This window comes from Arachis stenosperma, chromosome 7 (assembly GCF_014773155.1).
Source record: "Arachis stenosperma cultivar V10309 chromosome 7, arast.V10309.gnm1.PFL2, whole genome shotgun sequence".
NCBI lineage: Eukaryota > Viridiplantae > Streptophyta > Magnoliopsida > Fabales > Fabaceae > Arachis > Arachis stenosperma.
Window position 1 is genome coordinate 4159675 of NC_080383.1, and position 22810 is coordinate 4182484.

At 30.6% G+C, this 22810-nt stretch overlaps 4 protein-coding genes across 7 annotated transcripts; 1 reads left to right on the forward strand and 3 right to left on the reverse strand.

Moving 5' to 3' along the window:
- Positions 1 to 7902: 7902 nt before the first annotated feature.
- Positions 7903 to 10045, forward strand: LOC130941754 (uncharacterized). The gene is made up of 4 exons (XM_057870332.1): positions 7903 to 8110; positions 8196 to 9010; positions 9129 to 9228; positions 9675 to 10045. The coding sequence occupies exons 1-3, from the start codon at positions 8005 to 8007 to the stop codon at positions 9216 to 9218; spliced, it is 1011 nt and encodes a 336-aa protein (XP_057726315.1). The 5' UTR covers positions 7903 to 8004; the 3' UTR covers positions 9219 to 9228; positions 9675 to 10045.
- A 741-nt stretch (positions 10046 to 10786) lies between these two features.
- Positions 10787 to 12456, reverse strand: LOC130942229 (peroxisomal and mitochondrial division factor 2-like). 2 transcript variants are annotated; one of them, XM_057870939.1, is made up of 2 exons: positions 12250 to 12456; positions 10787 to 11999 (listed from the first exon to the last, which is right to left on the reverse strand). In XM_057870939.1, exon 2 carries the CDS (start codon positions 11979 to 11981, stop codon positions 11085 to 11087), a length of 897 nt encoding a protein of 298 aa, XP_057726922.1. In that variant the 5' UTR covers positions 11982 to 11999; positions 12250 to 12456; the 3' UTR covers positions 10787 to 11084. The 2 variants fall into 2 exon arrangements, with proteins under 2 accessions (XP_057726922.1, XP_057726923.1); XM_057870940.1 differs by having other exon boundaries at positions 12202 to 12396.
- A 787-nt stretch (positions 12457 to 13243) lies between these two features.
- Positions 13244 to 15554, reverse strand: LOC130939235 (uncharacterized). Its single transcript, XM_057867355.1, has 3 exons — positions 15119 to 15554; positions 14497 to 15023; positions 13244 to 14329 (listed from the first exon to the last, which is right to left on the reverse strand). The coding sequence occupies exons 1-3, from the start codon at positions 15552 to 15554 to the stop codon at positions 13244 to 13246; spliced, it is 2049 nt and encodes a 682-aa protein (XP_057723338.1).
- A 3391-nt stretch (positions 15555 to 18945) lies between these two features.
- LOC130940169 (peroxisomal and mitochondrial division factor 1-like) lies at positions 18946 to 20717 on the reverse strand. Of its 3 annotated transcripts, none has more exons than XM_057868233.1 (2): positions 20485 to 20692; positions 18946 to 20228 (listed from the first exon to the last, which is right to left on the reverse strand). In XM_057868233.1, exon 2 carries the CDS (start codon positions 20214 to 20216, stop codon positions 19320 to 19322), a length of 897 nt encoding a protein of 298 aa, XP_057724216.1. In that variant the 5' UTR covers positions 20217 to 20228; positions 20485 to 20692; the 3' UTR covers positions 18946 to 19319. The 3 variants fall into 3 exon arrangements, with proteins under 3 accessions (XP_057724216.1, XP_057724215.1, XP_057724214.1); XM_057868232.1 differs by having other exon boundaries at positions 18946 to 20234; positions 20437 to 20633; XM_057868231.1 differs by having other exon boundaries at positions 18949 to 20234; positions 20485 to 20717.
- Positions 20718 to 22810: the final 2093 nt, after the last annotated feature.

Consider the following 22810-nt stretch of genomic DNA (forward strand, 5'->3'; position numbering starts at 1 on the left):
ACTTAATTAATTAGATCAACCTATTGAAAGTATAATGAAAATCAATATGTGATTGTTCATGCATGTAGTGATGTAAAATAAATATAGCATATCTAGACAAGTTCCTATATATCTTTTATTTTAGTTAATTTAATTGTGGGTTCGAGGAAAATTTGAGAAATTTTTTTTTTTCTGTGAGATGTTAAAATGATATTTTTTTCCTTCTATTTTATAAATGTATATTTTTCTCTTCTAATTTTTAAAAAATCTCCTCTTTAATTCATTTTAAATTTTTTGTGTTAACTAATATTAACTTTATCTATTTTTTAAGAAAAAATAAATTATTTTTTGAAAAAATACTCATTAACAAAAATTTTATTTTTTATCATTAAATTTTACTTACCAAAATATTCTTTAATAATTTTTTTATTGATTAAATTGTATTTTTACCAAAATACTTTTAAAAAAATTAATAATTAAATTATTTTTTTTAAGATACCTACCCTTCAATAATTTTTTAATTATTAAATTATGATTTTACCAAAATTTTTGTTAACAACTATTTTATATTTTACTATTAATTTTTCGACATCAATATATATTATCTTAACATTAAATAAAAAAATCTTACCACTATTAATATGTATAACAATTAATATATATTGATATATATTGAAAAGTAATCTTATTAAAATATTTTATTTAATGTTAAAATAATATATATAGATATCAAAAAATTAATAGTAAAATATAAAAAAATTAATAACAAAAATTTTGGTAGAATTATAATTTAATAATTAAAAAATTATTGAAGGATATTTAAAAAAAATATAATTATTAAATTTTTTTAAAAATATAATTTAATCAATAAAAGAATAATTTATTAAAGGGTGATAAAAAAAAATAAAATTTTGTTTAATGGGTATTTTTATTTAAATTATTTTTTCTTAAAAAATTAGATAAAGTTAACATTAATTTATACAAAAAGTTTAAAATGGGTTATAAAGGAGGTCTTTTAAGAGTTAGAAAAGAGGAGAATGTATATTTATAAAATAGAGGGGAGAAAAATGTCATTTTAGCATCTCATAGGAGAGGGGAGGAGAGAAAAATTTTCTCGAAAATATATATATAATGAAAATAATAACATTAATTTAGATGCTATTATTATTATTATTATTATTATTATTATTATTATTATTATTATTATTATTATTATTAAACTGAACATATTTTTTATTTTCTTTCTTCTTAAATTTAAAATTTCATCTAAATACTAATTAATTAAATAGATATATTTTTTTGTGCCATTTTTTTTCCTTTATGAAATTAAACTGCCGACAGGGTAAGAATTAGTTGTAATATATTTCTGATGGGTCTCTAGCTATGTTTATTTGATGTGGGTCTGAGGAGGATTTGAGACTTCACAAAAATTGTGTTTTTCATGTTTATTTTGACTATTTTCACTGCAATAAATCAGCAATAATAATACATGAACATGTATTTATGAGTTTGATGCCTCTCTTTCCTTTTTTTTTTTCATTTTTTCTCTTTTTTAGGATGGTATCAATTTTTATTAAAAAAAAAATTTGATGAGAACGTCAACTAAATTTAATTAGAAATTAAACAAAGAAAAAGTTAACCCAATTTGATGTTAAATGAATATAAAGTGATCAACTCACTCATTTACATAAATAAATTTTAAATAGTATATATAATAATTCAGTAAACATAAAAAAAATTTAGAGTTTAATTTTGTAATTATTTTTTAATAGTTAACTTATTCATCTATTTAAATAAGTATTGAAAATTTAAATCCTGTTTTATACATCTAACAATTCATATATTAGTTAAGTTGAAAAATACCATAGATGCAAAAAAAAATACGGATGTACGTAGGCAGATTGATATAAAAAAACTGTTGATTTATAAATGAATTCTCATAACATTAATGTTTATTTGAAAGTGACAAAGTAATCAGTATTTGAGCGTGATATAAGTTAAGAAGGTCTCACCAGCTGGGCACCATTATTATTCACTAAATAGTAAATACTTGACAGCATTGCACGTTATTATTAATTAAAAAAATAATATTTATATACTAAAATTAATTATTAAATTTAATTATTATATATTTATATATAAATATATATAATTATATTTTATTTTTAATATATATTCTATTTTAATGACTAATTTTAATAGTTATTTTTTATATATACCTAACAAAATTATTATTAATAACTCCTTTTATCTATCTCTTTCTTTCCATTTGTATACACCGCACCCCGTTTTTGTACACTTGTTTTCATTTGTAGAGTGATATTTTTATGATCAACCAAGAGTGTGATATTAGTGGCGAAAAAATTTAGGAGTACGTTTAAATAGAGGAATATACTAATATAGTGAGATAAAATACTAAAAAAACATTAAAAATAGAGATATCAATGTCTCTTTAAAAATGTACATAGTATATTTTAGTGATATTATTATGTACATTTACTTTTTTTTTTTCAATATAATCATATATTTAAATCATACTATATTATTTATGTATTTCGTCTCTATAAATACGAAGGAAAAACGAGCTAGAGAAAAAGGACATTAAACTAAAGAAAAGATTAAAGATGTTAATTAAACCTTCTCTTATTTATATTTGCATATATATGATTATTTGGTACAAGCTAAAACTAACGACGATGGAGATAAAAATACATTTAGTTATGATGGTAAATTGAAATTAATTGTATAACAAAATTTGTATAACAAATTCTGTTAGAAATTAGTATTGCTAAGTAAGCGTATAATTATCTTAATTAGTTAATTGCTTTAAATTAAATTAAAAATTAGAGATAAGTTAGTAATATAAATAATAGATAATTTGTAACTTATTTTACTCCATTTTTCTTGGTGAATCAATACACAGAAACTATTCTCTCTTCTTCTTCTTCTCTAATTCTTCTCCCAAAATTTCGATCTAAAACTTGATTTTATCAACTAACATTAAATCCAATACCAAATGAGAGATTCACAACTTAAATCATAAGCTTTTAGTCCCACATTTTCAAAAATATTAATATAGAATAATAATTTTGATCATGCCCCTTACTTGCCTTTAACACAATGATTATTCAATAATTCTCCTTTCTTGTCTTGAATTGAACCCCTTTCATGACATTTTTCACTTTTTGTGGCCTCAATAGTACAATTTTTTTATTTATATTTTAATGCGCGATCATAATTTATTTCATTGGTCTATTTAAAGTTGAGATGTTGAGTTTGTGATCATAACAAAAAACTATAGAAAGAAAATAATTTCGGAGAAACAGAAATAATGTTCTATATATATACTAATGACGTTAAAATGTATATAAATCACTTAAAAAGGCTTTAAAAATTAAGTTTCCGAAAACTAAATCAACCATTGAATTGGTAGAGTTAAAAATTCAAAAATTTAAAAGTTCAATAGAGGTTTAATCGAGATTAATATAATAAAATAATATATTTATGTAAAAAATATATTATTTTAAAAAAGTAAATTTTTTTTATTATTTTAAATTGATTAACCGCAAAAAACTGCAACGGTTTGACAGAATAATTAAAGTGGAAACTCAAGTGCGGTCAACTTCACGTGAAGTTGATACCTAAAAGTCGTTAGATGATTTGACTGATTTGACTAAATTTTCATCTAATGGCTCTTAGATATCAACCTCACGTGAAGCCGACTTCACCTGAGTTTTCACCAGTAATTAATTCTTTGATTGAGTTTTTTAATTTTTTGACTCATTTGTGAATAGCTAATTTTTTTATTTGAATTTAACTGATTTAATGACTAATTTTTAATTAATTTGGTCGAATCAAATCAATTGATCGATTCGACCATATTCTAGTAACCATGTTAAAAACATAGCAAGAGGAAAAAAAAAGAGAAAAAAAAGCCAAAATGGATATTTATTGCTTCTCTCTTGCGTAGAAAACACACTTGACAGTTGACAATAAAAATAATAATAAAGGAGAATTGAATAATTTGTTTATCATTGAAATAGTTAGTGGCTATTCAAATTTCAAATTCAAAGTTCAAACCCATGCATGCTCACGTACATACACAAACAAAGAAGCATGTCCGTCCAAAAAAAAAACAAATAATCATGCAAATAATTATTTATATATATTAGTACCTGCAATTTGCTCTTAATACATGGCTGAAGATATTGAGCTTTGAGGATGGCACCGACATATATATAAAGTTCATGTAATTTACCACATACATTATTCATTAATATAACTGAAAATATGCATGCATTATGCATCCTCCATGCCATTGTGACCAAAAAAGGGGAATCTTGGTCTTCCTAAAAACCTACACCAAATTCAACCTCCCTATCCCTACCTATATTTAATATAATCAAATAAATTTTTTTTTCAAGTTTAATTAATTTTGTGAAGTGTGTCATTCCATCAAGTAATGTTATGTAAATAAAAATTTTGTTTTAAACTTACAATTATGTTGAGATAGAGAAAACCCTTTATTTCCTATTTGATGAGTTTTAGTTAAATGTTTATATATAACTCTTTTTCTATAAATTATACAAAAAGTTGGTTTTCTAGTAGAACCATTATTTTGATCCTGTTTCATAAATCTTGTATAATAAAATTCAGTTTTTGGTGAGTCTCTAAAATTTAAATAATATTATTTAATTAAATTTACTTAAAACATATTTTTAATTTGTAGTTAACATGTTAGTAATTAAAATTAATTTAAAATTTAAATACTAAAATTTCTCTAACTTCCTACCCACTTTATAAAGTGATTATTTATTATTTTTCTATTTTATTTGTACGTTCCTCTCTTTCTCGCACGTTCTTTTCTTCTTCTCTCTCACGTTCTTCGTAAAAATCTCCATAGAAGAGTATCACTTTTCTACAGGTAAATTTACTATTTCATATTTAATATTTTATTATTAGACGAATCATGCTATTTTATTCATATTTCGAGTGACTTGCATGCTAACTCAAAATTCATTCATCATCGAATGAAATTTTAATAAAATTATATGAACATTTGAATTAAACAATAAATGAATTATCAGTCTATGTATCAATATTCTTTTCTTATTCCCTTTCTTTTTTTTTCTTTCTTTCATTTTTTTAATCTTTATTTCTAGAATGATTAGAGAATACTACCAATATAAAATAATTAGACCGAATTAAAAATAAATAAAAGAGTAATTGCAGGTATTCGGGAGAAAAAAAATAACAAATAAAAATTTAATAAAGGTTTATAGTTTTCAACAATTTTTTATTATTAGTTAGATTTTTCATTACTTATTTGAACATTAACGCTTTTAAAATTATTAAAATTCATGTGCGTAAAAATTAATTTTTTTTTCAATTATAAGTTGTAACACATCTAAAATTATTAAGTTATACAAAAAAATATTTTTAAAACATATCCAAAATCATAAATATAAAATTTAAATTTAAATATTAAAATTGAAATTAATTTTTTATATCTTATTCAATAAAAACTCATCTAATATTTCTCTTTTTTTTAATAGTTAGATTTTTCGTTACTTATTTGAATATTAATGTTTTTAAAATTATTAAAATGTATGTTCGTAAAAAATTGTTTTTTTTTTTCAATTATAACACATCTAACACTATTAAGTGATACACAAAATATTTTTGAAACACATCTAAAATTATAAAAAAGAAAATTAAATTTAAACGTTAAATATAAAATTAATTTTTTTATATCTCAATTCGATAAAAACTCATCTAATATTTTTTATTTTTTATTATTTGTTAGATTTTATCGTTATTTATTTGAACATTAACGCTTTTAAAATTATTAAAATATATGCTTATAAAAATTAGTTATTTTTTTAATTATTACACATCTAAAATTATTGACTTATATACAAAAGATGTTTGAAACACATTTAAAATCATAAATCTAAAATTTAATTTATTTAAACGTAAAAAATAAAACTAATTTTTTTATAAAAATGCATCTAATATTTCTTATTTTTTATTAACATTTTTAAAATTATTAAAATGAATAATTAAACTAAGTTTTTTTAGATCTTATTCGATAAAATTATATCTAACATATTAATTTGAAATATGATCTCTTTTAGGGAGTTTTAGATGTGTAGGTTAATAAATAAAACCCTTAAGATTTATTTTTTGAATTTTAAAATAAAAATCTTCAATTTTATTGCATTTAATTTTTGAATGTGTATTTAAATGATAATCTATTAATAATTAAAAATAGTAAAACTGAAATAAAAATTTTAAATTTTAAATTTTAAATTTTAAATTTTTATTTTATTTAGTTTGTATTTTAAATGTATATTTAATTTTAAAAAGATACTAAATCTATCTAAATGTATTTGTTTTAGTTTTTTTAAATTATTATAATAAAAAGTTAAATGATCACTTTTAAAAGATACTTTAAATTTTTTACAGTAAAAAAAATTATGTGTGATCCGTTACCTAAACACTGTCCCACCGCAATAATTTCGGAATCGAATTCCACTAAAAGTGATAATTTCTCCGAGAATCTCTCTAACCAAAACCATTAAGATTTCAAGAATCTCTCAAACCAATAACAAAGATGTAAATAACAGAAAAATTTAAATATATACAAGTGACTCATTCAATCAAAAGTACATAATTCATTCTAGTTTCTAGATTTATTTAAATAATCTCATACTTTTACTTACTTGAGTATTGGAGTTCATTTGCAGGTATATGACGCCGCCATTTTTATAAGAAGACAACGTTATTCCTTTTCCTTAATTCAAAGAAAGCGAGGTGGAATACCAGTGAGACAAGCTATACTTTGGAAACAGTTATACACGCACGAATAATAGGTAATGCACATTTTCATCACAAATTTAGCTATAATATTCACTTTTTATTCGGTTCAATTATGCAACAAAGAAATTTCGTATAAATAATATATAAAATTATTATAACTATGAATTACGGACACTTCATTGAATTATTATATTTATTTGTCAAATATATTTCGAATATTGTGTTTTTTATGTTTAATTGTATCTCAATAAAAAAAACTTTTCCAAATATATTTATACACATCTAAATATCATCATGAGTCTGCATATTCAACATTATTCTTAACTTATATTTTTAGAATGAGTTTTGAAATAGTATATATTATTTTTATTAAAATAAAAAATTATTTTAAATACTTTATATAATTAAAAAATATTAAAAATATTTGATAATATTAGCTTGTACTTTAATGTTAATAAAATATCAAAATTAAAATAAAATATTTTAAAAAATGTTTTATGTCGAATAGAGTGCACAATCAAAGCCTAAGCTGCATATTCAAGTGTTTTTTTTTTTTTTTTTTGTCTTTGCACCAACATCTTCAAGTATTTTATGTTCTTATTCGTGTCCATGCTTCGTAGCATTACAGTAAACTAAAAGATTTTTTTTTTGGTATGAAAAAAAAGGAAAAATATTTATTTAACATCACATCTTTAGTCTTTTCCTTTTGGGCCCATACAGCTTGTTTTTTTGGGTCAGACTGAGAATCATGATTCCCAGTTTGGTACTTACCTTTTGTTTTAAAATAATAATTCTGGTTTTCTCTGTGAGCTTCTTGTGTTTGTGAATACTAGTGAAAAAAAAATATGTAACCAAACTAAATCCAAGAACCAAAAACTAAATAAATATCTACACTTGAAAATGAACTGTGTTCCATGACAAAAAAAAAAAATTCCTATCTTTGTTTTTTTCTGAGTGGCAATGATTGTTGTGAACTTTAGACATTAGCTGTAAAGCCTTAAAGGCATAACCTCACTTCCCTCCACACCCAATTTCAATTTGAAACCACATCACATTTACATATAAATACATACATATACACATATTTATGTAAGCATACACAAACATTGAAAGCAACAACACCATTCATTTTATTCATAGTTTGTCTAACCACCAATCCAATTTCTCCTTTGAAGATTGAATCAAACCATCTACCATTCAGCCATGCCTTCTGCTACTTCAAGAAGAAAAAAGCCTAACAAGTTCAAGAAAAACTCAACTTTGACCAAAACCAACCACCATTCTTCTCCTACTGTTCAACCATTCCAAGGTATGTATGCATGTTTCTTATCTCTCTTTATCATCTCATCATCAACCATTTCAATTCTATATGCTTTTGTTATTTCTTGCTTTAGGCTCTTGTGATCTCAAACCCCTTAAGGAAGAAGAGCAAGGTTATTTGGAACCCTTTGTGGTAGTTGAACACCAGAGTTCATATCTTAATAGCACAATGGAAGTATATCTCAATGGGGATTTGAAGGAGGAAGAGACTCATCAAAATGTGGAAGAATCTTTGACTAAAGAAGAAAAGGAGGAAGTGGTTGTTGTTTCTGCTGATGATGGTGGTGAAAGTGACATCAAAGATGAACAAGAAATAGTACTAAAAGAGGAGAATTCAGAAGATGTTTCTGATGAATGTTTTGAGCATGTTGTGTCTTCTTCACCTAATGATGAATTCAATGGTGCAACAAAAGAGGCTCAATTTGATGACAACAACAATGGATTGACCTCAGAAACTGTAGAATTGGAATTGGAACTGAAAGAAGAACAAGAGGAAGCTTTTGAGTACATCAATGATCCATCTTCGTTTTCGGAGAATGATGATTCAAGAAAGCCTGAAGAAGAAGTAGTTGAAACACTTATTAAGGATGTGAAGGTTCTTGAAGAGAAGGAAGAGAATGTTATGCATTCAAATGTTACAGAAGATGTGGTTTCTTCAGAGGAAAAAGATGAGAATGATAACAAGGTTTCTCCTCCAGTTCCAATTTCAACTCCAACTAAACAAGAAGATGATGAAGAAACAGCAAAGGGAAGTGACAGATCTTTGGTTCCACCCTATGAAAGTTCTAAGGAGGAGTCTTTTCAACCATTGCCAAATGTTCTTAATGCTGAAACCACCACTGTCACTGTGCAAAGGGAGATTCAAGTGCCTAGTAATACTCAAAATCAGGTATTTAACTTCATACTTAAACGATTTCGTGCAAAGATTCTTGCTGCAATTTGAAATTTATGTGTGCACTTTGGTTAGAGTTTATGTAATGATATTGTTCTTTATTTTTGTTTGAAAGGGCATTGTCTCTGTAGCTCCAAGGCAGCACACTTCTTGGAGCAGTTGCTGTGGAATCTTTGAGGTTTTAAGGGGTGGTGGTGATAGATGATTGATCCAAGGTGAGAAAATCATAGTTAATGTTATGTTATCATAATTGGCTGACAAATTATGCAGATAGTTCTATACTTGGATCTTTTAACTATCACCATTTGTTTGATCTGTTTGAGTAGAGTCCAATTGTCTATGCAGATTATATATCCATTTTCCTTTCTAATTTTGAAGCTAGATTTTGCCTTTTATAGTAAAGATCATCATAGTCTAGATTTTGCTTAAGGGTTTTCTATATTGTAGTTAGTGATACCAATTACTTAACTAGATTGATGAGTAAGAAATAGGAATGTTTCATGCTTTAGTGTAATCATTAATGTGATCATTAATTATATTCTGTGTTAATAATTTCCAAGGTTTCATACTAAACAAGGTTAAAAGTTCAAACAAAGCTCTTCTTGTAACATTATTTTGGAACCATTTTCTAACCAGAAAATTTGATTTTTGAATGTTGTAGCGGGGAACTTCTTAGAAGGTTGAAACCTGAGGGTTCGCTCAATCATTGACTGTCATAGTACCTTCCAAAGACCAAAGGAGACTAAATTAAAATCAGTTGTGTGTATACCAAGTTCTCAGACATTGTATCTGTTTGCTTTAATTGCTTGCCTCCAGCGTGGTTACATTCCATTGTTTCATTTCAAAGACCAAAAATATTAATATAGACTATGCAGTATACATTTCAGGTGTTTGTACTATATCCTAAATTTCCGAGTGGCAATTATCACCAGAAAATTGCACCTTTTCTTTTTCCCTCTATGATGTGAAAATTGCTTTACAATTACTACATTAATATATGTGGCAGCATCAAAATAAACGAGCCAAAGCAGATATGATATGCGGCAGCACATTCTATCTTTTAAGGCACATGATTTGCGAATTTTTCCGTGATTAAATAGTTAAATTTGTCCTAAAAAATTACTCATTTTTTAAATTAGTTTTTGAAATATTTTTTTAATCAAAATTGTTGTTAAAAGATTTTAAACTAATTACATCAGTCTTTCTATCACTGATAACTAAAAAGTTTGCTAATATAATTACCATTCCTAATTAGTTGCTAATATAATAAATTTATAAAATTAAATCAAACTAACTTTAAATTAGAGAAGATTTGATCTAATTTTATAAATTTATCATATTACTAACCAATTAAAACTATTAAGTATATATTAATAACCAATTAAAATTATTAGGTGTATATTATAATATCACTTAATATGTGATATAAACAAATTCTGATACCATCAACATAGAAAATGACAAAAAAAAGTAGTGTAATCAACTTAATATATTTGAAAGTCAAATTTGATTAAAAGAATCTTTTCATAACAAATTTAGAGAATTTTCACTTACGAATTTGACGTTTTATTCATATCACTATGGAATAGACTTTCAAAAGAGATCAATTTTAGAAACTTGTGACATTGGCAAGAGAAACTTGTGAAATATCTAAACAAAAATGACATAACTACCAAGAGAAACAAAAAAAAATAAAACGTAATCTCAACTCAACTCTGCCATTGACATATTAGATCCAAACTTCAAAATGAACTATATTAGACTCATAATCAGTACAAAAAAACAAAACCTAGCATCTGCATTTAACAGAGCATTGCTCAACACACAAAATTCTGTTTTAATTCCTCAGAAGAAAGTGCTAACAACAAACAAGTATTCCAACTTTTCAACAAGAAATCAAAATTCACAGGCTTGATAAACATTAAGCCATATAAGAAGAAACCATCATCGTCATTATTTTCATGGATCAACCAAAATTGAAACATTTTTTTTTGTAAACATAAACCCTAGTAACATAAAACCTAACCTCTAGAACCCTCCCGCATCATTCAAATTCTAATCCTTTTTCTTCTCACCTACGTTTTCCATAGAAGACACAGATCACAGCAGCAGCTGCAACAGCAGTAGAGCCAGCTGCCACCACAGGCCACTGAACATTCAAACCCTTCACCCCTTTCCCATCCCTAACAATAACCCCATTTCCATTCACTCCACCATTCACAGTATCAACCTTCTGGTTCAGTCCTCTGATCACATTCTCAGCCACCCCTGCTTCTTCCTTCAACCGAGCAACAAACAATTCCAAGCTCTTTTCTCTCTCCTCAGACTTCTTCAGTGCCTCCTGCAAGCTCAATTTCTCCTTAACCCACTCCTCCATATCCGAGCTCTTCGAATTTGCAAAGCTCTCCACTTCCTTAATCTTCTGCCCTAATTCCAAAACCTCCTTTTCCTTCTCTTGAATCTTCTCCCTCAACTCCTCCTCAACCCTAGTCCGCTTGTTCCTCTCATCAACATCTTTTTTCTCCAGAGCCCCAATTTTCTTCTCCAAATCCCTAATTTTCTCTTCACTCTCAGATTTGTCCTTCTTCAGGAATTCAACTTCTCGCTCCAGCAATTCCACCTTGGATTCGTTCTCCGATAGCAGCTTCCTGAGCTCCTCGGCGGCGCTAATTTCCGATATGGTGTCATGTTGGAGCCTCGCCAACTCTGTCTCCAGCTCCGCCGCCCTCGCGGCGATCGCACTTGCGACCTTAGGTGCATCGCGCGACTGCTCCAACTCCTTCTCCATCGCGAGAACCTTCTCCCTCATCTCATCGCCATCGCTGCGGAGTCCTTCGATCTCCATCGTGAGCTTCTTGATCTGCTCCTTCCTCTCCGCGCTCTCGCTTGCAAGCTCATCCCTCTCCCTCTCCAAAGCCTCGATCCTCGACCGTTCATCGACACCATTCGAAAAGTTATCTTCCGCCATCGTTTCCACGCTCTAACTCTGCAGAAACAAAAATTGAAGAAGTAAAAAGAAGAGAATCTAAATCAACAGCGCAAAGCAGAACAAATTGAAAATACGACGGTGCTGTTTGGCCGCCGAGAAAATTTAAAACTGGGCAAAAGCATTGAAGTAAAGTAACTTGAAGTTATTGATAAAAGAAAAATCAAGAAACGATCGAAGATTTTTGTTTTCAAAAATTTACTGAGCAAGCAAACAGCGGAACTGAGAATTGTTGAAGATGGAGTCGAACCTTGGAGTGTGCGGTAAGAAGAGATTGGGGAACGAATTTTCCGGGAAAAATGGGAATGATTTTCCAGGAAAGCGACAAAAAAGAGTGCAGAGTGTAAGAGAGTGGTTTAGGGTTTGGGGTGGTTAGTGAGTGAGTGTGTGTGTTTCAAAATATCTTCGCTTTATCCTTTTCACTTTTAAAAAAAAAAAAAGAGTTCCTGCAAAAATTGAAATGGAAAGGGAAACAAGGAATAGAATCTGATAAAAGGGGAAGAGGATTATCACGAATAATTTATTTTTATTTGTGTATTGGAAGAGTAAATTTTTATTTTTAATAATACATAAAAAAATTAAGAGACTAATATTTTTATTAAAATTTAGTTAGTATTTAGTTAATAAAAAAATGAATAATTTTTTTAATATTAAAAAGCCTAAACAAGTCAAAGGGGGTTCAATTTGACACAAATAAGCCAAAGCAAATTCCGTTTTAGCAATCAACCAAATGACATATTTATATAGTTTGAACCAATTAGGTTCGAACTCACTTTGAACATAATTCGAACCAAATAGGTTCGAATTATACATACAGGCCAAATCTACATAAATCGAACCAAATTGGTTCGAACCATAATTTCATAATTCGAACCTATTACACTGAGCATAAATTTCCAAAGTAATTCGAAATAGGATGGTTCGAATTACTATGAATTCGTTCCAGCAAGGAACTTAAGTTATGAACATAGTTTTCGCATCATGTTTTAATAAGACTCGTACAGTTATTTTTGCCGGTGTGCATTAGACATACATTTCGTTTAAAACTGCGGTGACAGAACATATTCATTAACTAAAAATCCATTCGAGGTACATCGCAGTGACGTTAACAAATTTTATCAGTCACCAACTACAAGTAAGAAAACTGAAAATAGCGGAATCTAAAAAGCGAAATTGAAATAACAAAAGTACCAAAGCCACTAATACACCTAATCATGTCCCCGTGTGTGCTCTGCGCCTCCGAGCTATGGGCAACTCTGACGTGTGTGGCCGGGCTTCCGACAAAGCCCACATCTCTTTGGCCGGTTCGAATCTGCCTCGTCCATATTGGTCCGTATCCGAGTAGACCTGGGACGACCCTCTCTCGCACGCCTCTTATTGGGGTCAGGGATGACAGTCGGCCCGTCATATGGTGGCCAGAAACCCTCTGGAATGGGAGGTGTGAAACCCATCTGATACACACTGAAAACCGAACTAAGACGATACACCTGGTGGACGTAAGGCTCCCATGTAAGCCGTGAGTAGGCACAGCATGCCAGTGCATGGGGACACGGGAAATGAAGTGCCTGAAAGTATCCGCAGTCACATGTGCGAGATGCAAGCGAGACTCTGTAGGTACCCAGTGAGAAAGAACCAGTCGGAGTTGTCTCTGCGACGGTGAACTCGGAGTTATCCCTGTCATACACAGTAACTGTGAAGCACCTAGCCGTCTTCAAGTTGGCCTCTATACACTTCACCAAGTGCTGACTAAATTGTTGTCCGGTTTCCATCTGCGCCTCAGCCTCCCTCCCTTTGCGAACAAATAATTCGGCCAACCTTCCGTATGTTGCCTTCACTAGCGAGCACACAGGAAGGTTTCTGACACCCTTGAGGATCGAGTTCACACACTCAGATATATTCGTCGTCATGTGTCCGAATCTACGCCCCTTATCACAATGTTGTGTCCACAAGGAATACTCAATCCGGTTTGCCCAGTCACACATCGCCGGGTCTTCGGACCTAAGAATATCAAACCAATATTGGAACTCGACCTCGGTCTTAGCGTACACCGCATTCACGAGTAGCCTCCTTGCATCTTTGCCCTTGAAGGTAAGGGCGAAATTTGCTGCAACATGTCGAATGCAGAATGCCCGGTATACAGACGGAGGTAACCAGCCTCCGTCAGGATCCTCAAGGGCGGCCTTGATGCCGTTATGCCTGTCTGAGATAACCAGCAAACCCGGCTGCGGTGTCACATGCTCACGCAGGTGGGAGAGAAAGAAGGACCACGACTCAGCATTCTCACTCTCGACTAATGCGAAGGCAACCGGGAGTATGTTGGAGTTCCCGTCCTGTGCAATCGCGACAAGCAATGTTCCCCATATTTGCCATACAGATGGGTGCCGTCAATACTAACTAGGGGCTTGCAATGACGGAATGCCTCGATGCATGCTGGACAGGTCCAGAATAGTCTGTGAAAATAAGCTCGAGACTTGTCTAACTATCCACCGACACGAACATGGCTCGTCCTCAGCACTGCAACAGTACCAGGCATCGTCAACTGGACTCCTAACACCCACCTTGGGAGCTCGTTGTACGACTCATCCCAGTCACCATAGATGAGGGAAACAGCCTTCTGCTTCGCCAACCAGACCCTCCTATAAGTCGGCCTAAACCCAAAGTGTGCGGCGGTGGCATTTAGGAGCACCTTGATGCTGACGGATGCATCAGCCCTAACCATTGGCATAACAAATGCCGAGATCACATGGTAATCCAAACTCCTGTGGTCGCTGGAGATGGAGGTCGCGAGACAAGTATGCGGTCCGTTGTAACGTTTGACCTCCCAAATCCCCTTGCGCTGTCGGAGACTGAGCTGAATCAACCATGTGCACCCATTGCCGAACTCAGAACACTTGCCCACATACCGGCGATAGTCGGACTCCACCACCTTGTACTGTACCCCTCGCCGTATGCTGTAAGTCTTGACACTTAACAGGGCCTCTTCTTTATCCGGAAATTGCTGACCAACCTGAAACTCTATCAGACCTGCAGACCCTTCAGCATCTCTAGCGCCAAATCCAGCCGGCTACCCAGCAACCCTCTCCTGCCTCATGGCATCCAAGTCCAAAGAGGAAAAATACGAGGGGTACTGCTGCGTGCAGAGCTAGAACCACCGCCTACCCCAGCAGGCTCACCTGCTCCAACATCATCCCCATTGTCATCAGCAATCGTGTCCGACTCGACATCATCGTCCTCTGGATCATCCAAGAATCCATCTCCAACCCCAGCCGGTGCAGCACACTGTAAAGATGTCGGCAGATACTCCCCTTGTCCGACCTCGTCGCCTACACTGCCGTGTAGATCAACAGCGAACAAAGGGGATGCAACAGGTTGGAGGGGTGGCTCGTACGCAGGGACGGAGGAAGACGCAACGGCAGGTCTGGAGCTAGAACCGGAAACCGTGGCTAAAGTGGTGGTATTCCGGTTCGAACCTCCCGAGCTGGACACCACGTCAACCAACTTCGCCAACAGCTCTGGTGTCCTCACCTCTGGAAACTGCCGGCGACAATGAAACATGACCTGCAAGTCCTCATCACTCCCGATCGTGAAACAATCGTACGTTACGGTGTTCTAGAGCACCGTGATTGGAAATCGATAAAAAAAACTTCTTAACCCGTTTCACACCTTCTAGACCAAGTTTCAGCAGTACAGAGCTAACAAGGTCCTCATACCTTGTCGTAGGCGTCACGATAATACAGAGAGGATCCTTATCAGTGAACTTCACACCAGAACGAGTTTTCTTCTTAATGGACCCTTTGTGGTGAACCAACACTGCGAAACTCTCCTCACTAGCTATGTAAACCACCTCTAATGATAGCAACTCACGTTCAGACCATATATATACAGCTCTGGTCCTCACTAATTCGAACCGCTCTGGTTCGATTTATGCTCAGTGTAATTTGAACCTAATAGGTTCGAATAATGAAATTATGGTTCGAACCAATTTGGTTCGATTTATGTAGATTTGGCCTGTACGTGTAATTCGAACCTATTTGGTTCGAATTATGTTCAAAGTGAGTTCGAACCTAATTGGTTCGAACTATATAGATATGTCATTTGGTTGATTGCTGAAACGGAATTTGCTTTGGCTTATTTGTGTCAAATTGAACCCCCTTTAGCTTGTTTATGTTTTTTGCCCTAAAATCTTATATGCACTATTAAAAATGTTATTAATATTTAATTGATGACTATAAACTACAAAATCTGCTGAACTAGCACATCTCATAATACATTGTTGATGTGTTTTTTAAACTTTGGCAACTATTATGGGTCAAAGATCTCATAAATAGTAATTTTTTGGGTTTTTTTTTTCATTTGACTAAAAATAATGAAATTAATTTGATTGAATTATTTATAATTTCTTTTTCAAGTGAGAGCATAATAAATGAAATAATGAACGGCTGATATATTAGAATGAAATGCTCCATTGAATGTGGGGATAATGTCATGTACAGCTCTTCATACATGTTACTCTTTTTCAGTGCTTCAACTCGATTTTGCTTCTTTTTTTTTTTTCTTTCTTTTTTTCAAATTAAGCGCTCAATATTAAAAGTGAAGAATTACAAAACTGCACAAGAGAAAAAGTGGAATTCATAATAAAAATAACATCCAAATAACATTTAAATTTCAATTTATAGAGATTTTACTTATTAACCAATCATACTAAAAAAATTTATTCTGTGTTTTATTAATTATTAAACTTCATTTTTTTATTTTTATTTTTTGCCTAGATGAGTAATCATATTGAATAGTTGCACCCTTGACATCTTTTAGAAAAAATAAAAATTCATTTGCAGATATTTTTGTATAAAATTAATAACTAAAATATATTAAATAATTTGACTAAATTATTATTTAATAACTTTTAATTATTAATTTTACATCATGATAAGTGAATTTTTATTTTTAGAGAATCATGCATCCACGTATTGGATTTGGACGAATATTGAGCCCTTTTACTCATCATTTTTGTAAATATTTTCTGGGTTATTAAAATTGTTTTTGGTTAATGGTCACATCAAATATTTAGTATTCAATGTTTTTCTTTTTTTCTACACATTAGTATTCAATTCAGTGTGGGAACTATCATATCAAGTGTGTGGACTTTGGCCCAAAAAAGGAAGGCCTCAACTCATTCTTTAACAATCATTTTCGTTTATGATTTCTTGTTGACCCTAACCGAAAAAAAAAAGAGGAAAGCAAAATCTTGATTAGGTGGTTAACCCCTCTGACCAGAGAAATTAAGTGGTTGACCTATGAATAAACATAATTAATAATTTAAAATACAAATACGACAACTTTTCATGTTGGTTATTCATTAATTGCCAGGGTAAAAATAATTTTATACGTACATTTAATTATCTAATACCACGTAAACAAAAATAATTATTTTTTTATATTAGTTATGTGAATAGTTATCTAAAAAAACAAATATAATTATATAATTGTGTAAAATTAAACCTTTATTGTTGTTGTCGTATACATGGTGATTAATGATTATAATGAGTAATAAAGTTAATTAATCAGTGATTATTTATCAACGTAGCCTACATACCTATGCAGATTGATTAGATGGTTAACGAGTCAAGAAACTAGAGAGAGAAATTCATGACTTTATGCTGTTTCTGTTATATAAAAGCTATTTTTTTTTATAAATTATATTTTTTTCAAAAATTAGTGTTAGAGGGCTAATAAATTTTATGTTTTGTCATTAATTAATTATTATTGGTATTTTTAATAATGTGAGATTTCATTCAATAGTGTGGAATTACTTAGTAGCTAAATTTTAATAGAAATGCTAACTTTTTAGACTTTCTCTTATTTTATGTTACACACTTAATTTCTTTCAAATTTTAGATGGTAAAAATTCATATCCAGTCGACTTTATATGAAGTTGATAACTAACACCGTTAGATGATTTGACTTATTTAACTAAATTTTTATCTAACGACTTTTAGTTATTAACTTTAAGTAAATTTAATTTAACATATAAATATATAACTCATTTTAATATATATATATATATATATATATATATATATATCGTTAAATTATGTTATATCGACTACCAAAAATACTTTTAAAAAATTAAATAAGAGAACAATTTAAAAATGTAAATTTATGAATCTCTCATCTTTTAAATTATCACCAGAAAATTGCACCTTTTCTTTTTCTCTCTATGATGTGAAAATTGCTTTACAATTACTACATTAATATGTGGCAGCATCAAAAGCAGATATGATATGCGGCAGCACATTCTATGTTTTAAGGCACATGTTCTGCGAATTTCCCTGTCATTAAATAGTCAAATTTGTCCTAAAAAAATATTCGTTTTTTAAATTAATTTTTAAAATATTTTTTAATCAAAACTGATAACATAAAAGTTTACTAATATAACGCGTTAAGTAATATCATACTGATTGTAACACATAATTAACATTTTTAATTAGCTGCTAATATGATAAATTTATAAAATTAGATTAAACTAACTCTAAATCGAAAAAAATTTGATCTAATTTTATGAATTTATCATATTATTAACCAATTAAAACTATTAAGTGTATATTATGATGCCACTTAATATGTTTTAGATGTATATTATAATGTCACTTAATATATTATATCAACAAATTTTGATGTCATCAACATGAAAATACCAAAAAAACTAGTGTAATCAACTTAATATACTTGAAAGTCAAATTTGATTAAAAGAATCTTTTCATAACCAATTTAGAGAATTTTCACTTACGAAGTTGACGTTTTATTCATATCACTATGGAATAGACTTTCAAAGAGATCAATTCTAGAAACTTGTGACATTGGCAAGAGAAACTTGTGAAATATCTATTATCATACACACAAACAAAAATGACATAACTACCAAGAGAAAAAAAAATAAATAAATAAAACGTAATCTCAACTCAACTCTGCCATTGACATATTAGAGCCAAACTTCAAAATGAACTATATTAGACTCATAATCAGTACAAAAAAACAAAACCTAGCATCTGCATTTAACAGAGCATTGCTCAACACACAAAATTCTGTTTTAATTCCTCAGAAGAAATTGCTAACAACCAACAAGTATTCCAAGTTTTCAACAAGAAATCAAAATTCACAGGCTTGATAAACATATCAGCCATATAAGAAACCATCATCGTCACTATTTTCATGGATCAACCAAAATTGAAACATATTTTTTTTGTAAACATAAACCCTAGTAACATAAAACCTAACCTATAGAACCCTCCCGCATCCTTCAAATTCTAATCCTATTTCTTCTCACCTACGTTTTCCAAAGAAGACACAGATCACAGCAGCAGCTGCAACAACAGTAGAACCAGCTGCCACCACAGGCCACTGAACATTCAAACCCTTCACCCCTTTCCCATCCCTAGCAATAACCCCATTTCCATTGACTCCACCATTCACAGTATCAACCTTCTGGTTCAGTCCTCTGATCACATTCTCAGCCACCCCTGCTTCTTCCTTCAACCGAGCAACAAACAATTCCAAGCTCTTTTCTCTCTCCTCAGACTTCTTCAGTGCCTCCTGCAAGCTCAGTTTCTCCTTAACCCACTCCTCCATATCCGAGCTCTTCGAATTTGCAAAGCTCTCCACTTCCTTAATCTTCTGCCCTAATTCCAAAACCTCCTTTTCCTTCTCTTGAATCTTCTCCCTCAACTCCTCCTCAACCCTAGTCCGCTTGTTCCTCTCATCAACATCTTTTTTCTCCAGAGCCCCAATTTTCTTCTCCGAATCCCTAATTTTCTCTTCATTCTCAGATTTGTCCTTCTTCAGCAATTCCACCTTGGATTTGTTCTTCCGTAGCAGCTTGCTGACCTCAGCGGTCTCATCCGCCAACTCCACGGCGGCGTTCATATTCGATATGGCGTCACGATGGAGCCTCGACATCTCTGTCTCCAGCTCCGCCAGCCTCGCGGCCCTCGCACTTGAGGGCTTAATTACATCGCGCAACTGCTCCAACTCCTTCTCCATCGCGAGAACCTTCTCCCTCATCTCATCGCCATCGCTGCGGAGTCCTTCGATCTCCATCGTGAGCTTCTTGATCTGCTCCTTCCTCTCCGCGCTCTCGCTTGCAAGCTCATCCCTCTCCCTCTCCAAAGCCTCGATCCTCGACCGTTCATCGACACCATTCGAAAAGTTATCTTCCGCCATCGTTTCCACGCTCTAACTCTGCAGAAACAAAAATCGAAAAAGTAAAAAGAAGAAAATATAAACCAACAGCGCAAAGCAGAACAAATTGAAAATACGACGGTGCTGTTTGGCCGCCGAGAAAATTTAAAACTGAGCAAAAGCATTGAAGTAAAGTAACTTGAAGTTATTGATAAAAGAAAAATCAAGAAACGATCGAAGAATTTTGTTTTCAAAAATTTACTGAGCAAGCAAACAGCGGAACTGAGAATTGTTGAAGATGGAGTAGAACCTTGGAGTGTGCGGTCAGAAGAGATTGGGGAACGAATTTTCCGGGAAAAATGGGAATGATTTTCCAGGAAAGCGACAAAATAGAGCGCAGAGTGCAGAGTGTAATAGTGTGGTTTAGGGTTTGGGGTGGTTAGTGACTGAGTCTGTTTCAAAATATCTTCGCTTTATCCTTTTCACTTTTCAAATAAAAAAAAAAAAGTTCCTGCAAAAATTGAAATTGAAAGGGAAACAAGGAATAGAATCTCATAAAAGGGGAAGAGGCTTATCACGAATAATTTATTTTTATTTATGTATTGAAAGAGTAATTTTTTATTTTTAATAATACATTGTTGATGTTTATTTAAACTTTGGCAACTATTATGGGGTCAAAGATCTCATAGATAGTAATTTTTTGGGTTTTTTTTTTTCATTTGACTAAAAATAATGAAATTAATTTGATTGAATTATTTATAATTTCTTTTTCAAGTGAGAGCATAAATGAAATAATGAACGGCTGATATATTAGAACGAAATGCTCCATTGAATGTGGGGTCAATGTCATGTACAGCTCTTCTTCATACATGTTACTCTTTTTTAGTGCTTCAATTCGATTTTGCTTCTTTTTTTTTTTTCTTTTTTTTCTAATTAAGCGCTCAATATTAAAAGTGAAGAATTACAAAACTGCACAAGAGAAAAAGTGGAATTCATAATTAAAATTGCATCCAAATAACATTTAAATTTCAATTTATAGAGATTTTACTTATTAACCAATCATACTAAAATTTTTTATTCTGTGTTTTATTAATTATTAAACTTTATGTTTTTAGTTTTTATTTTTTGCCTAGATGAGTAATCAAATTGAATAGTTGCACTCTTGACATCTTTTAGAAAAAATAAAAATTCATTTGTAGATATTTTTCTGTAAAATTAATAACTAAAATATATTAGATAATTGATTAAATTATTATTTAATAACTTTTAATTATTAATTTTGTATGATGATAAGTGACTTTTTTTTATTTGGTTTTTTACGGTATTCCCCAATTCGGGGAGTCAAGGACTAATTCGTCGCAGTACTGAGTTTCATTTAAAAGTTTGTTGTTGGTTAATAAGTTGCTGCATACACAAGGCAAGATTCAAACTTCTGATACTTGTTTAAGTAGACTAATGAACTAACTATTAGACCAACCTAATTTGATTAAGTGAATTTTTATTTTTAAAGAATCATGCATCCACGTATTGGATTTGGACGAATATTGAGCCCTTTTACTCATCATTTTTGTCAATATTTTCTGGGTTATTAAAATTGTTTTTGGTCAATGGTCACATCAAATAATTAGTATTCAATTTTATTTTTTTTTTTGCACATTAGTATTCAATTCAGTGTGGGAACTATCATATCAAGTGTGTGGACTTTTGGCCCAAAAAAGGAAGGCCTCAACTCATTCTTTAGCAATCATTTTCATTTATGATTTCTTGTTGACCCTAAGCGGAAAAAAAAAAAGGAAAGAAAAATCTTGATTAGGTGGTTAACCCCTCTGACCAGAGCAGAAAAATTAAGTGGTTGACCTATGAATAAACATAATTAATAATTTAAAATACAAATATGACAACTTTTTATGTTGGTTATTCATTAACTGCGAGTATAATTTTACACATGTATTTAATTATCTAATGTTACGTAAATAAAAATAATTATTTTTTATATTAATTATGTAAATAATTATAAAAAAATAAATATAATTATAGGACTATGTAAAATTAAACCTTCGTGGCTTCGTTGTTGTTGTATACATGGTGATTATAATGAGTAATAAAGTCAATTAATCAGTGATTATTTATCGACATAGCCTACATACCTATGCAGATTGATTAGATGGTTAACAAGTCAAGAAACTAGAGAGAGGAATTCATGACTTTATGCTGATTCTGTTGTATAAATTTTTTTTTCTTATAAATTATATTTTTTTCAAAAATTAGTGATAGAAGATCAATAAATTTTGTGATTTGTCATTAATTAGTTATTATTAATATTTTTAATAATGTAAAATTTTATTCAATAATGTGAAATTATTTAGTGGCCAAATTTTAATAAAAGTAATAACTTTTCAGACTTATTTTATGTCACACATTTAACTTCTTCCAAATTTTAGATTATTTTTCTCTTAAAAACTCAATTTAACGCATAACTTTTTTAAACTAATCAAGGTTGTCCATGACGTAATAAATTCTCCGTCAGTAATAAATTTTTGCAAAAAACACTAGTTTCATAAATAAGTATATAATTATATTAGGCATACATTAAAACTAATAATTAAAATTAATTATTAATATAAAATATATATCAA